This window comes from Brachypodium distachyon, chromosome 3, assembly GCF_000005505.3.
Source record: "Brachypodium distachyon strain Bd21 chromosome 3, Brachypodium_distachyon_v3.0, whole genome shotgun sequence".
NCBI lineage: Eukaryota > Viridiplantae > Streptophyta > Magnoliopsida > Poales > Poaceae > Brachypodium > Brachypodium distachyon.
This window is the reverse complement of record NC_016133.3, coordinates 48,043,455-48,059,304: the sequence shown is the minus strand read 5'-3', so window position 1 is coordinate 48,059,304 and position 15,850 is coordinate 48,043,455. Positions and strand designations below refer to the sequence as shown.

General features: G+C 42.6%; 2 protein-coding genes across 2 annotated transcripts; one reads left to right on the top strand and one right to left on the bottom strand.

Moving 5' to 3' along the window:
* LOC100831361 (polyadenylate-binding protein RBP47C') lies at nucleotides 1–6,737 on the bottom strand. Its single transcript, XM_003575150.4, has 6 exons — nucleotides 6,259–6,737; nucleotides 4,617–5,070; nucleotides 4,163–4,218; nucleotides 3,939–4,069; nucleotides 3,727–3,823; nucleotides 1–401 (listed from the first exon to the last, which is right to left on the bottom strand). Exons 1-6 carry the CDS (start codon nucleotides 6,628–6,630, stop codon nucleotides 246–248), a joined length of 1,266 nt encoding a protein of 421 aa, XP_003575198.1. The 5' UTR covers nucleotides 6,631–6,737; the 3' UTR covers nucleotides 1–245.
* A 4,601-nt stretch (nucleotides 6,738–11,338) lies between these two features.
* LOC100831057 (probable carboxylesterase 2) lies at nucleotides 11,339–12,969 on the top strand. The gene has a single exon (XM_003575149.4). It carries the CDS (start codon nucleotides 11,700–11,702, stop codon nucleotides 12,654–12,656), a length of 957 nt encoding a protein of 318 aa, XP_003575197.1. The 5' UTR covers nucleotides 11,339–11,699; the 3' UTR covers nucleotides 12,657–12,969.
* Nucleotides 12,970–15,850: the final 2,881 nt, after the last annotated feature.

Genomic DNA, 15,850 nt, shown 5'->3' with positions numbered 1-15,850 from the left:
TGTTCAGCCAATAGCTTAGTTTTATTAGCAAGTCAAAATTCCTTGAAAGAATAAAAACAACTCTTTATTGTCTACAAGCTTTTAGGTTCTACTCGCAGCACAAATCTGCAGACATCATTTCATTTCATATACCTGTCTCTCTCGCCCACTTTTATGGCCATCTATAATGTGTCATCGTACGCTACTATGCTTACTGGACCAAAACCTTTGTTTTCCATTGGAGGAAACAGAGACCAACTCTCTCATCAGCTCACTAGCTGCTGGTTACCGTAGAAAGGGTAGGCTCCATATGCTGCGGCATACATGTTTGGGTGAGGAACCGGCGATGCGTAACCATATCCACCATAGAAAGGTGTTCCATAGTACATGCCGTTCCGTCGGTGGCCAGAATCACCCCTAGGCTGGAAAACAAAACATTCACATGGGTCAGCAGAAAGATTCAAGTCTGCAGGCATCAATGGTAGAAATCAAAACAATTTGCATTCAGCTGCTAAGAAACTCAGCTGACAATGAGTAAGTATGAGTAACCCTCGCATGAGTTACTGCAAAGCAACAATTACATGCATGAGCAGAATAGAATCTGTTAAAAACTGTTACACTGAGTAGTCTCCTTTGAAGTTTGAACTATCCAAAATGGTAACCAAAGCTAGAACAGGTTTTAGAAAGGTTAGCTGTGATCTGGGACATGGAGGAGGATGCTTGTGGCCAGAAAATGGACAAGCGCCAGAAAGGGCTCTGCAAACAAAGAAGTTTGGAGAAATAATACAGGCAAGGTGCATGCGACCACTCATCAATGAGAGGTTGACCAGAGATCGACCAGAGGTGACTGGGACTAGACCTGGACATACCACAGACCAGGCAGGTTTTCGGGCTGGGCTTCATAAAACCTGAGACTAAAATATCAAGCCCAGGCCCGAGGCTTGGAAAAATTATCCTTTTTTGGCATTACAGATATTAAGTTGATTATTTTCTGGGGTAAAAAACGATTTATTTCACCCTTTTTTTTTTGTCATTTCAGGCTTTCAAGCCAGGCTTCAGGCTGAAAACTGGAGCCCAAGCCCAGACCAGGTGTTGGCCTGAAAGGCCAAGCTGTCTGGGCCAGGCCGCCAGGCCCAGCTCTAGGACTACTCATGATAGTAAAGAAAATGATATGGGAAGCCATGCACCATGACACTCCAAAGTACGGAGTACTACATTGACTAACCAGGCTGCCTGGATGGTGGCCGAGGCGAAGGCTCCAGCGACTGCTGCTGCACGTCAGGCCTCCAGACACACCCCTGTAGTTTTGCCGACTAGCTGTACAGTTCTTTTTCTCTTGCTGTTTTTTGTTGCTTTTGGTTAGCCTAGTTCATTTTCCTTTGTTTGTTCTTGCTTTGTTTTGGCAGGTGAGTTGTAAGGGTTGCGTTCACCTTGATTTCTTATAATATAAAACAACACGTGTTTGGGTGTGTTCAAGAAAAGAGGCTGCTTTGTGAGCTGTAGCAAACAGTGGAAATCTTGCATGATATTCACTGCTTTTGAAGAAACTCAGGATTAGTTTTGCCAAAACATAGCCATCAAAGAAAAAATATATTAATCCAATGAAAGAATATACATATATACCCCAAAGGAATCCTACATCAATTGATTCTTCCAACTTCGAAGGGTAACTAGGGTGACCTAGTTAAACACTTGAGCTATACTTCATCGATAACGTCAAGGTGAGCACACAGGCTCATCTGACCCCTTTTTTTTGCATAAGTAATTTTCATGCTTCTAAAAAATCTCACAAAAACCGCACATTTTGAATGATCGATTATTTCATTCAGATATTCAGTTTTGGGAACCTTTTTTGCATTTTTGTGGCCTCTACAAAAATTAGAGCACATAAAGGAGCTTTTTTGCCTCTCATGCTTGTCTTTTCCAAGCAGAATACAAATCAACTCATTTTTTCACGAATTTTGCAACAAGATATGTCAATCTGATGTTTACATGAGGCACAAAATTCATGGTCGTACTTACATTACCTACTAGGTCTGTTTCAGTGGCATCTTCTTAGGGCTTCTCAAAGGACATCAAGCACATTTTCATTGAAAAACTAAGCCCTTCACGAAGAGATTGCCTAGAATCATGACTTCCAGAAGGACCAAGCAATTCAGCGTTCAGTTTATCATAGTTTTTTATGACATCAGTTTATCATAGATATCAAACGCCCCTGGCCACTAGCTTCATCTTATTTAAAGCCTCTGGAGAATTCTAGCTTTGGCTTTACAGGATAAGTCCAATAAAATTTAACATGTTTGACCTAGCTGGCTAGTTTCTCTTTCAAGCCCATATGCTGGATTTAAAGAGTGGCCAAACAGGTCCCCGGCGTCTCCACATAGTGTTGTTGTCGTAGTTCAATCATTTAAATGTTGCCTGAAACTAGACAATGGACAGGAATATGCCTGACAGGAAGATTCATTCTACTAGGGTGCAAAGTTGAACTAAACAACAGAGCTAAGTCCGATGGAACAGCTTGAGTTCACCATCAAAGACAACAGATTCCCCAACTATTACCTCGGGTCAATAGAAAAGGATCGCCAGTGAGAAAAATGATGCTCATGTGGCAAGCCAACGAGGCAGAGGACATGCGCACGGAGTCCAGCATGGCAAAGTGGCTCACACGGGATATTGGTGCATAATGGGATATTGCCCCCTTGGAGTCCAATTTGTTGGTTCAAACAATGCCACTGGAGCGGAGACATCCCCTGCTACAATCGGCGTGCAATCCTTGATGTCGCCTTCCACCTCCCTCAAGAACCTGCGTCATCGTCTCCCACCACAAATTGTCTTCCCACCAAAACCCCAATCGCCTCAACATCATCGTCTCTCCCTCACTCAGAAAGAAAACGAAGAGACAAGGGTGATGATTGAAGGACAAGATCAGGGGGCTAAGTGAAGAATACGACATGCCCCACTGCCTCTCTTCGCTTTAGTTGGATGCCTCCTGCCTCGCTGGTTTGCCATGTGGGCATCATTTTATCGTTGGACTATTAAGCCAGCAGTTTGCAAGTTTAAGGACTAAAATGAGCCGGTCGCCCAAGTACAGGGACCGTTGTCCTAAATTACTCATAGACAAGTAATGTCACTTAAACCCTCCAGACCAAAATGGCAGGGGACTGTAACACATTGTGCATAGTATGAAATGCAAGCTTTCAAGAATGCACAAACAAACAGTTGGAACAACATCCAAAATACATTAGCCATGCACGCTGGTAAATGACAGGGGATAATGGCCCTAAGGCCTGCTTGAAGTATCCCTGGACCTAAGTGGTTGCTACGGCATCATGAACGCAGACACACCACAAGTCAAATGGGGGATAAACTACAAACTATTCAAATTTCTAGCTTCATGACCACAATGGATTGCAAGCCCTTTTTATAGGGATAGCGGCTGTACCGATTTCAGTGGAAAGGAATGATACATCTCAAACACTATTTCTTCCCTGGCACAAATCAGTGAACAAAAGACAAGATGACACCCAATACAATCTCGCCTCTTGTTCTATGTTTTTTGTTTATATTTTTCAATTCAGATCAGGCAAAATTCATCCAAATAAAAAATAATAATCCAGAAAAAGTACCACTGAGAAATGGTGTGTGGGAAATATTTTCTGAATAGTGTAAACACATTAATCAAAGTCGCTCGCAGAAAGTTTATAATGAATTAGAACACAGACAATAACAGCCTAGACCAGTTCAAACCTGTTTGCTTGCTGGACTGCGGCCCCAGGAAAGACGAACTGCCTGCTTCCCAATTGTTGATCCACTCAACGCTTGTAGTGCTTCTTCCGCATCAGCTCTACAATACAAGGTACAAACATTCAACACAAACTCAAGTATTGCGGCAAGAACCAACAAACAGTTAAACACACGATAATTTCATATAAGGGTGAACAAAAATATCTTGGTAATACCTGTTGACAAACTGAACAAAGCCACATTGTTTCCCAACAGGAATTTTGACAGAGGCAACATCACCATACTTTGCAAATGTTTTCCTTAGTTCATCTTCACTGACATTAGGGTCAAGCCCACCAACATATACCTACAACAATAGCTGATATAAGTTGCTCTGGCCTACTTTTAGAGAAAGAGGTCAAAAGTTAACAAAGGCCACTAGGAAACAAGAAGCACATACTGTCCTGTTAGTCAAGTCACCATCTGATTGCCTTGGTGGAGAGGAGCCAGAATCACCTGAAAGTACAATAATCACACGGATTACAAATAATATATGAGAGGAAAGTGATAATCAGTGCTCACCAAGACACTAGTCAGGTGGCAGAGCAGCGGTTAGACAGGCTAAGGCAACTGCCTAGGCGGGATGAAAAGGCAGGTGTCACCTAGCGCATAGGCAGGTGCCTTTTAGAATACTCGTAATAATCCTATAAAACATTATGGCCTGCTCACTCACAAAGCGCCACATGTTTGAACTTGGTGCTGGCATATGAGCCCATAGGCTGGAGGTTAATCTGGGCTAAAATTGCCCTGAAAGATCACTAAATCTTAGAAATTTTAGAAATCTGATAGGTCAGGGCTCATGAATCACGATGCAGAACATATTATTCAAAACAACTTTGAAATTATGGAAATACCTGAAGTTCTTCTAGGAGTTGCAGGTCCTATGCGAATTGGCCGAGTGGAGCAATATACACCATTCATTTCAGTCATGGCATGTGTTCTGTCATTATCATCTCCAAACCTAACAAATCCATAGCCTCTAGAACGGCCCGTGTTTGCATCAATAATAACTTTAGCTCCTTTCACAGATCGATATTTGTTAGCAAAAAGTTCCATCAACATGTCATCAGTAACATCAACAGCTAGATCACCAACAAAAATTGAGTGATCAGAAGCAAGTTCAGAGCGTTTTTCTCCAACACTATATGATGCCCAATTTAACTTAAAAGCTCGGTCAGTATTAGGCATTACATGACCAGCAAAATTCTGAAGTGCTTTCTCTGCTGATGCGTGAGAATAGAACTCTACAAAACCATAACCCTCAGAAACTCCTGAATGTCTATTGCGAATAACTTTAATTGTGACCACCTACAGAACAGATAGGTAGCAAGAATGATAATTAGTAATACCTGGAAAACAAAATAATATAAAATAGATGCAAGGCTTCGTAATACATTCTTTTTACTTAGTAAATTCAAGGCAAAAAATCACTTTCCTTTTAAAACCTTGTATTAGTATCTTTATCTTTACTCTCATAAACATCTGAGTTCGTGGGCAGTCCGTTCACCTTCACCAAAATTACCTAAGTTGGTTCGACATCCATTCTACGTAGTAGACAATTAGCCGTATTTATCATAATCTTTCAATTAATTGATTCAATTGGTGTATATTTTGAGATATTTTTTATATGCTGTACAAAATTAGAAACTACGATTGTTTTTATGTTGTACTCCCTCCGTTCCTAAATACTTGTCGTGGTTTTAGTGCAAATTTGCACTAAAACATGAATAAAAGAAAAATTTCTGTAGCAATGCACAAGAATTTAGCTGTATCTAAAGATACAGCATTAGGGCCTTGTGCTCTTTTTTTGGTTCAACAGAATGAAACTACCACCGCATCCACTGTCATTTCTTTCAATAATTATGAAGCCATTGCATAGAAAGCATGGCCAATAAAGAGCAACTTCAAAGTTGCAATAAGTGAGAACCAATTATCAAGGGAAGTGCAAACACAGGTGTACACAAGAGAACTAGTGATCACATGTGAGAGAACAACATTTGCGATGATGCTGACACTGGTTGTTTCGGTTGTCATCACATAATCTTCGGAAATACAAATATCCCTAACAAATCATAACGTATCTAATCCATTGCATCTGAACAACATATATGTTAAATCAAAAGTGGACGCCTTTAACATCGTATGCACACAAATTCTACAGAAACTTCATTTCATTGTTATGCAATAAGCCTACGTTGGCTGTTGCATGGCAACATGTAAAATTAAGGTTTAGAATTGTGACAAAACTAACTAGTCGATTCGGGATGGCCTTAAAGTTGGCGCCTTTAGCAACTCTATCGATATGTTGACGAAGCACTGCCGAAAACCACACCATTATCATTACTAAACAATTGTTTACCGCGAAAATAGCTAGCTATCTCGATTGCAACACAATATGAACGAATCAACGCACAGTTACCGGATAAATATAACTCGATTTGAGAGATCCAGTACGGTCAAGGCTGGATCGGACAAGCGAACTCTGGAAGACCTAACCTCGCCGCTGGGGCCGAAGCAGCTGTGGAGGTAGTTCTCGTCCATCCAGTACTGGAGGTCACCGACCCAAATCGTCCGGTTGTCGTCACCCCCGTTCCCGCCGGATCCACCGCCCGATGGCGGTGGCGGAGTGACCGAGGCCGGCGGGGCGAAATGCTTCACGTACTGCGGCGGAGGAGGGGGAGGCGCGGCCACCATGGGCGGCGGCGGGGGGTACGGGATGACCACCCACCGCGGCTGCGGCATGTGGTGGTGCGGGTGCGGGTGGGCGTGGCCGTGCCCGTGCGGCTGTGGTGGCCCGTGCACATGGGGATGCGGGTGCGGCGCAGCAGCTGCCGCCGGTGCGTCGGGGGTTGCCGCCGCCATCTGCATCACCTCCGCCGCCGCCGCCGCTGTGAGGAGCAAGGAGAAGGAGGAGAGAGGAGGCTTTGCTTTTGTGTGGAGGCTCGCGAGGAGTGGAGGCGGAAAGAGAGGGAGCGCGTGTCTGTGGGTGAGGCTACGCTTTATATAGGGCGTTAGAAACGGATCTGGGCCGTCAGATCTAGGATTTCGCGGTGGCTGTGGCCGTCTGATGCCTTGTAACGGAGAGACTGACGCGTGGGCCCGGTGTTGGCTTTGCGGTTTTAGGGGATTTTAGGGAAGCGGAGTTGGGCCATTGGTGCTACTTTTGTGGGATTCGATAGTTGGGAATGTGCGGCTGTTGTTTTTGCTATTTCGGCAAATAAAGGCAGTTAGCACAAGTTCGGTCCAGGGCATGGTGATGAGGTTACTCAGCTTGTAACTGCCTATAAATTTGGTGCCTATAAATTTGGTACCGTGTTACAAATATGGAGTGGAGTACTTCTGACGGTGAAATTTGGATTTTCTTCCTGCCCAACATTTTGAGGCGCATCTAAAAAACTTATCTTCTGAGAAATAATTTTTATTGTCTTTTTATCGATTAGATTTTATGTGCTACATACACATCGATGGAGAATCAAGTTGTTATTGTTATCCCGGTTGGCTTATTGTTTATAGCTAGTTGTTGTTGTGTGCTTCTACCGTATAGCTCGACCTACATTGCGCTCCGAAGTACCATTGAGAAGACGCAAAAGTTAGGGCAAAGAAATGACACTTTTTTTTCAAAAATGTCAGGCGAACCGGTGGTCAAACTCAACACAGCTCTGTCTCCAAACGAAGATCAATCTAATTAGGCGAATCCTGACATTTATTCTAGCTCGATGTATCAGTTTAGTTGGATTGCGCGGTTTTAGGGTCTAGAGCATATCAAATGAACTGCTTGTAGAACCGAATGCATTTCGGCCTTAAATCTTTCCATCCCCCACTAACTTTTTTTAGTGCGAGTATTTAACAGTTGTCGTATTAAATGCCATGCAAAATCGACCATGCTGATTAAATGCAACTCCTATACATGGAAAACCAATATATTAAGGCAATGCTTTAGTCTCACGAAACACTACAATAAATAGTCTCATCAACAACCCAGTAAAGTTTTTCTATTTTCTATAATACCTTGTGTCACACAAATTATTTTTCCCGAGCACACGTAGGTAGACATGTTTTCGTGCTCCCATAGTCGCTAGTTGCATGTGGATCCTTTCTCAATATAAAAATGCAAACAAAAACACATTACTTAACAAAAAAAAGTCTAAAATGTGGTGTGTTTACGTAACAAAAAAACTAAAATGTGGTATGTTTTATTGTTTTGTGTTGATAACTTTGTAGCTAGACCATGTTCGAGTATGTTTCAAAGATTTTAATTGGTGTCTTTATTGTAGTCGTGATTACATGATATTTTCCGCTAACTAAGTAAATACGTATGTATCTGCTTGATATTATATCACATGTTTAGGGTATGGTATTATCGTGGCTAGTGCATAATTTAGTCCTGTCACGTGTGCCTTTTAGTTGAATTTTGATATTGCCAAATATTGATACCCTACAAATCAAATAGAACATGTAGTTGAAATGCCTAATATTGGATTTGGATCTTCCAAAGATCCTATTGAATCAGAGATGATTTGAGTAGTAGAAGCACCTCTCATAGACCAAATGTCTGCGGCAAGAATACGACTTTGGTAAAATAAAAATATGTGATATATAGAGCCCATGCGACCATAATATGAAAGCATGTTTCTTAAATGGTCAAACACTGCGGCTCTTTGTATGTTAGTCGGTGAAGGAAAGCAGAATCCACGGTTTCAGGGTCACATGTGTCACAATTCCAAGATCTTCGCACGATCAGAATGATGCTATTGTCATACTCAACCTCTCTAGGTCGTTATGAGAGCCACACCGCTTGTTGGTTGTACTACCTAGATGAGATACTTGATGTGGTCGCAATGATTATAATGTCGTATGATTATGCAATGAAATCTTTTTTCCCCAAAAATACCTTTCAACAGAGAATGCTCAAATCAAATAACTTTAGGCACGGCAAACATCATATAGTTCACGCCTCCTAAATTGTTTAGCCGCCAAAAAAGCATTTAGTTCAGTCCATGGCATGATGATGAATTTACTGAGCTTGTAACCACCTATAAATTTGGTAGGGTGCTACAAATATGGAGTGGAGTACTTCTAACGGTGAAATTTAGATTTTTCTTCATGCCCAACATTTTGAGGAACATCTCGAAAATGAAAATAAAAATTGAGGCATGAAGCACCTGGACTAGAAAATAATTCATATTTTAAAATGGAGAGAGTAGTAATACCAACTTATCTCTTCTAAGAATATTTTTATTCTCTTTTTGTTGGATTGGATTCTTATGTGCTATACACATTTGAGTATCAGCTTGTTATTGTTACCTTGGTTGGCTTATTGCTTGGCTCGCCGTTGTAGTTGGTTTGAGATTATAGCTAGTAGGTGTTGTGTGCTTCTATTGTCTAGCTTGACCTACATTGCATCCTGGAGTAACCAAACTTTTTAGTTGGCGTGAGAGGTTAGGGCAAAGAAACAAAAATCTCATAATGAACAATTTTTCACTTTGACCTCCTCCACCATGGTTTTTTTAAAATGTCAGACGAACAGGTAGTCAAACTCAACACGGCTTTGTCTCTAAACGAAGATTAACCTAAATAGGCGGAGCATGACATTTATTCTAGCCCAATGTATCGATTTAGTTGGATTGCACGATTTTAGGGTCTAGAGCTTATTGAATGAGCTGGCTGTAGAACCGAACGCATTTCAGCCTCAAATCTTTCCATCCCTCACCGGCCCTTTTTTAAAAGACGCGAGTATTATCAACTTATTATACTAAATGCCATGAAAAGTCGACTATGTTGATTAAATGCAACTCCCATACATGGAAAATTAACATATTAAGGCAGTGCTTTTAGTTTAGCGAAACACTACAATAAACAGTCTCATTGACATCCAGTAAAGGTTTTCTATTCTTTATAATACCTTGTGTCGCAAATATTATTTCCCCCCAGCATACCTGGGTAGACATGTTTGTGTTGTTCCCGTACTGGCCGGTTGCATGTTGATCCTTCCTCAGTTTTAAAATGCAAACAGAGACACGTTACTTCAAAAAAACTCTAAAAATGTTGTATGTTTACATAACAAAAAATTCTGAAACGTGATGTCTTTACTTTGGTATTGTTTGTGTTGAGAGCTTTGTAGCTAGAACATGTTCAAGTATGTTTCAAAGATTTTAGGATTGCTAAAAAAAATAACTTTAGGAATTGCACAACATTATATAGTTCACGACTCCTAAATTGTTTAGCCGCCGAAAAAGCATTTATTTTGGAACCAAGAAGAACTTAATTAGAATCTCGACCACGTCAAACATGAAAGGCGTTGTGGTACCACCCAGATTCTACACATGTTAGTCCACATCCAGAACTGGTCTAATTGAGGATTCATGAGGTGATTCGACTACTTGAAAATAATCGTATCAGGGCAGCTTTGCTTACAATTTAAATTCATATTATATTGCAACATGATGGGAAATGTTACTTTGACCTATTTAGCTCCATTTTCTTTCTTTTTGGGAATCTTACTAACTATTTATATTTTTTGGACTCTGCTCCTCAAAGGCATACTGTGGTTGACACACACCTCTGCATGCTCGGCAGCTGGCCACCTGAGTGATTTGGAAAGGAATAAGACAAATCAAAGAACCTTCATAGGCAAGGAATTATTTGTTCAGATGCAACATACCAAGCAATCAAGCGTCATTGAGTTAAGCAACTGACATAAACCGGAAGAGAAACCAAAGGAGAACAACGTAAGAAAAAGAGAATAGAAGCAGGGCAAAAGTGCACGAATTTGGAGTAGTAAAATGTGTTTTTTTTGTTTTTTAAATGAAAATTAGGCTCTTAATGAATCTTCTATTCATTTGCTGGCTCCGTAAGATGTTTATTTCCCGTGAAGCAAAAACTCTATAGCATGATTCTTTGTTGTGGGGCCATACCAACATTTAAACATATATCTATTGACAAATAGGAATAATAGAATAAAAATGTCCTTTTCAGAGGAAAGTGGAAGATTATTATCCTCTTTTGATATATCTCACTTGGATCAATTAAAAGCATTTTCTCTTATTCTCAATTAAAAGCAATTTTACCTTCGGTAGAAAATCCCACTACAAATCCAATTTCAAAGAAATTTCCTTCTAGCGTTGAGGAAAAACTCCTTTTCCAATTCGTCTTTATTGAACAGGCCAACTCGATGGAATCCTTCAAACTGAATTCATATAAAAAGTTTGTATGATCCAGTCATAGGAAAAACAAAGGATTACTTTCAGGAGGTTTGAGTGGATGGAAATTTTCTTTCCAACCCTCCAAACTTTCCGTAAATTCATTGAATCAAAGAGGCTTTAAGAGTTTTCGCATCGAGGTTTAAGTGCCAATTAAGTGAGCTCATATTATAGAAAATCATTGAATCGCACACAAATCAATGAAATAATATTAGGAGAGCCCTAAGGGGAAGAAGGGAGAAAGGAAATGGAAAGAGAAGAAGTAGGAGGAGCCATCCGGAGAAATCGAAATCGTTATGCACAGTAGATGTATTTATTGATTAATTTTTAGGACACTTTGCACACGTTGAGGCAAACCTTTTTTTTGCCCATGCCCTAACCTGCAGGACAAAGGAAGAAAAAAAAAAGAATACCAGCGTGGAGCTATATTATGGCCGTCCTAGACGATCTGCCAGAGAACGAAAAACAAAAAGGTCTCCTCAACGTGGCACCTGCTGCCGGGCAGAGTCTCCAATTCCAATTGTTCAGCCGGCCATCTAGAAGCGGCGGAGCCGCGGAGGACACACGGTACCTCAACATCACGCATTCTCCCGCCACGCGAATGCTGCCGATCGTTGTCAAGTCATGTGGAGGGAGACGACGAGAAATATAAACGTGGCTGGTCGGCGAAACAAACACCAGGGCATCAATCACCGCAGCTAGCGCTCGGCTCGACCACCTCTCAAGCAGTCTGTGAGCATGGCGTCCAACACCGCACCCACCGACGGCGGCAGCAACGAGGTGGAGCACGATCACGGGCTCGTCCGCGTCTACAAGGACGGCCGCGTCGAGCGCCCCTTCGTGGCCCCGCCCCTCCCGGCCGGCCTCGACCCGTCCACCGGCGTCGATTCCAAGGACGTCGACCTCGGAGACTACTCCGTCCGCCTCTACCTGCCCCCGGCCGCGACCAACGCCCCCGAGTGCAAGCAGCTCCCCGTCGTCTTTTACATCCACGGCGGCGGCTTCGTGGCGGAATCCGTCGGGTCGCCCCCCGGCCACCGCTTCCTCAACAGCCTCGCCGCCGCGTGCCCGGCCATCGCCGTCTCCGTGGAGTACCGCCTCGCCCCGGAGCACCCGCTCCCGGCGGCCTACGACGACTGCCTCTCCGCGCTCCGCTGGGTGCTCTCGGCCGCCGACCCCTGGGTCGCGGCCCACGGCGACCTGGCCCGCGTCTTCCTCGCCGGGGACAGCGCCGGCGCCAATGCCTGCCACCACCTCGCCCTCCACGCTCAGCCGGGCGTGAAGCTCAAGGGCGCGGTGCTGATCCACCCCTGGTTCTGGGGATCCGAGGCCGTGGGCGAGGAGTCGCGGCACCCGGTGGCGCGCGCCATGGGCGGGCGGCTGTGGACGTTCGCGTGCCCCGGGACGAGCGGCGTGGACGACCCGCGGATGAACCCCATGGCGCCCGGCGCGCCGGGGCTGGAGACGCTGGCGTGCGAGAGGGTCATGGTGTGCGTGGCGGAGGGAGACTTCCTCAGGTGGCGCGGCCGAGCCTACGCCGAGGCGGTGACCTCCGCGAGGGGTGGCGGCGAGCAGCACGGGGTTGAGCTGCTGGAGACGGAGGGGGAGGGGCACGTCTTCCACCTCTTCAAACCCGACTGCGACAAGGCCAAGGACATGTTCCACAGGATCGTCGCCTTCGTTAACGCCGTCTGATGTGGCCGCTTTTATGTTAGGACGGCAGCTTTGTGTGTTGCAAGAACTGGTCAAATAATTGGGCTCCGATGATATCATAAATGGATGATTCGATGGTCGTATTAGCTGAAAGTGTTGAAACTACAGGGTTTACTTTTGTAGTAAGTACAACGTATATGAATTTGAGAGTTTTGTAGCTCAAACCTCTAAATACAGGGAAACCTAGTAAGTAAATGTCTTTCTAATCCGCAAGAATTAAAGGGCACCATGGAAGTATATGTACACTAGCTAAATGTATGTGTGTTGCTATGAAATTAAAAACATATATTAATTACATGTATGAGTTATTTTAAATCACAAGGCGAACCTAGTAAATGTCTTTCTAAATTCTAATCCCCCAAGATCTAAGGGGCACCAGGGAAAGTGTATGTATAGAGGGTGTGGATATATCTAGGTCGACCATTTTTTAAGAAATAAGACTTAAATATCAGTCGACGTTTCAAATCCGTTGGATTAAGATCTGAGGGTCATCCGCATTCTCTCATCTCTCACTTACTATTGTTAGATTAAGATCCGATGGCTAACATGTCGATTAATCTCTAACTAAAAAACGGGTGACTTATCAATAGCAAAACCGATGTACAAAATGTTAAGAGTTTGGAGATAACCTCATGGTCATATTAGCTGAAAGTGTTTAAATGCCGGGGATTACTGTACTGCCCAGCATATGAATTTGAGAGATTCCTAACTTAAACCTCTAAATCAAGGCAAACGTAGTAAATGCCTTTTTAATCCGCAAAGATTTAAAGGACACCACAGGGAAGTGTATGTACAAAATAGACGTATGGAAAAATCGCAAACTGAGTTCGTTTGATGCCTCAAGTGAAAATTTGAGGTGCATGGTAGATTTGTACAGAATAGTGCTTTGGTTACATAGAAATGCTACAATATTTTTACCCTTTTGCTATATAAAGTTCTTGATTTTTAGTTGGAGATAAATTGACTGCTCATCGGTTGAAATCAAGTATATGTTTTAAATTTCGGAACGAAAAGTTGGACTGCTTGAGTTTGAATGGGTCCAAATCCTAATCCAATGGCTCTACTGGGTCGACTGATATTTAAACCTTTTGCTTAAAAATTAGACGATTGAAAAAAAAACCAACCCATTTTATACAATGGACTTTCTTAAATCACGATCAACTTTATAAGCCTTTTGGTCAACTCCAACCATCTCATCTCCGAGTCACTCAATATATATAACGTGCACATTAAAACTTGTACTATCATTTAATTAAAGATGCAAACATGGGTGTGTTTGGATTGCTTTCAAAGTGCACCAAGTCGAATTTTGGTCATGACCAAATATTTGGTGTGTATTTGGATGGTAGCCAACTTTTTGTCATGCCAACACTGCTTTACCAACTCTAGTTGATTTGTTTGGCCAAACTTGTTCACTTCATGAGCTAGGAAAGCCACGACCAATATTTTGGCAACCACCGTTTTGGCAGGGAAAGGCTAGGCTCGAACCAACGTTTGTCCTATAGCCGAACCAACAAAATAAAATGGATCGCACAAAACAACTAACATAAAAAGAAATATTTCAAAATTTGTTCAAATTGTTTGAATCGAAAAGGACCTAAGTGGATTGATGTGTTGCCCACGATGACATCGTTGCTTACTCAAGCTTAAACTGATCTCCTTCCTCTGTTCCTATGTAACATTTTTTTTATTCCTGGAGCTGTAGCCGATCCGTCGTGCCTCGTGGATCCGAGACTCACTCCTCGAGATCCAGCTACGCCAGTGAACCGATCGACCTCGGAACCAAGGGTGTCGAAGGAGTTGCCAAATCCGGCTTCATATCCTCGATTCCCTTAGCAAGAGCCGTTGAGATTCTCATCGACAATAGTCTCCTTTGTTCTTTTTCTGGTCTGAACTGTGGAGGCCGCTAGGGTATGGAAGGTGAAGAATAAATGGCTCTGGTATCAATCAATATGGTAACAATAAGAGGGGGAGACAAGCCTCAGGCAAGGGGACCCACGGCCTGGGGCTTGAACAGTTTTTTCTTTGCTAAATTGTGATAATTTGAAGTTTGGCTTGGATTTTTCCGTCCTTAATTACCTTTTCTTAGTCATATACACTCTAGTGACCCTCGTCTAAGCCATTTTCTGACTCCGCCACTGGTAACAATAGTAGTTTGTGTTACATCGATGATTAGAGAATGCACTGACCAACACATAAGAGATGAAGATCTAGGAAAGAAGACAGAGCCGGGAGAGAAAGCCACCAAGGTTCCTGTCTTCCTGATGCTCTATAGGCTTTGCTTCTGCCTTATTTATTTATTTATTATTTTTAAGAATCACCGCAATTTTATTCAAATCCGGCGTCTATTACAGATACAGTGATTTGAATCATAAATCTAAGAAATTACAAAATGACTCCTATAAATAAGAATTACGATGCAATTTTTCAACGAAATCTACTATACAGCATTAATCTTTGCAACATGAAGTATCAGCAAGGCTTCGGTAAAAAGATTGCATTTAAACTGAAGCAGTGACTCTGCCACTCGAACAGCTGCACGAAGTTGACTACCTTCGAAGATTTTAGAGAACCAGTTGAGTCGCCAATGCATAGAGATAAAAAGCCATTAGCGTTGAACATACTTGAACGGGGGATGATTCTCTCCCTAGAGGTAGAGGTAGAGGTCGTTCAACTACGAAATCTTTACTAGAACACCAGGAAAGCACTCCAAAGCCGCATAAGACCAAACCCATAAAAGCACCAATACACTAACAAAAACCTCATCAGATTTGTATGAACTGTCGTGCGAGGACATCAATCCAAGATTTGCAAAATCGGACTCACCAAACTTACAGACAAAAAGAGCTCCGTGTCTCATAGAAGAGAAACAATTAGAATATCTTTATTCTCAATGACGTCGCATCATCTGCCGTTGTCGACGAGTAACACGCAATTTAAAATACTAGAAACTTTTTGAAACGTCTAAGAGGACTTTGTATTCCTCCTATGTCTGGAGATGAGAACCGATGGATCTCCCACACAACGGCGTCGTTCTCTTTGCAAACCCTAATTTCCGCTCGCTGCGATTATTTTGTCTCGCCGTGTGCAGATAGCCGATGCCTTGTCTTTTTTTTGTTGAGAATAGCTTTTTTTTTGGAAGAACGATCTGGCTTTATTAACGAATAAAGTACATC

Excerpts from the sequence above, each read along its gene's own strand:
- LOC100831361 (XM_003575150.4), bottom strand. The coding sequence starts at position 6,630 with ATGCAGATGGCGGCGGCAACCCCCGACGCACCGGCGGCAGCTGCTGCG. Across the intron at positions 4,219-4,616 it reads AACTCCTAGAAGAACTTCAG|GTGATTCTGGCTCCTCTCCA; the intron begins GTATTTCCATAA and ends TTGTACTTTCAG. Across the intron at positions 402-3,726 it reads GCAGTCCAGCAAGCAAACAG|CCTAGGGGTGATTCTGGCCA; the intron begins GTTTGAACTGGT and ends TTTGTTTTCCAG.
- LOC100831057 (XM_003575149.4), top strand. The coding sequence starts at position 11,700 with ATGGCGTCCAACACCGCACCCACCGACGGCGGCAGCAACGAGGTGGAG.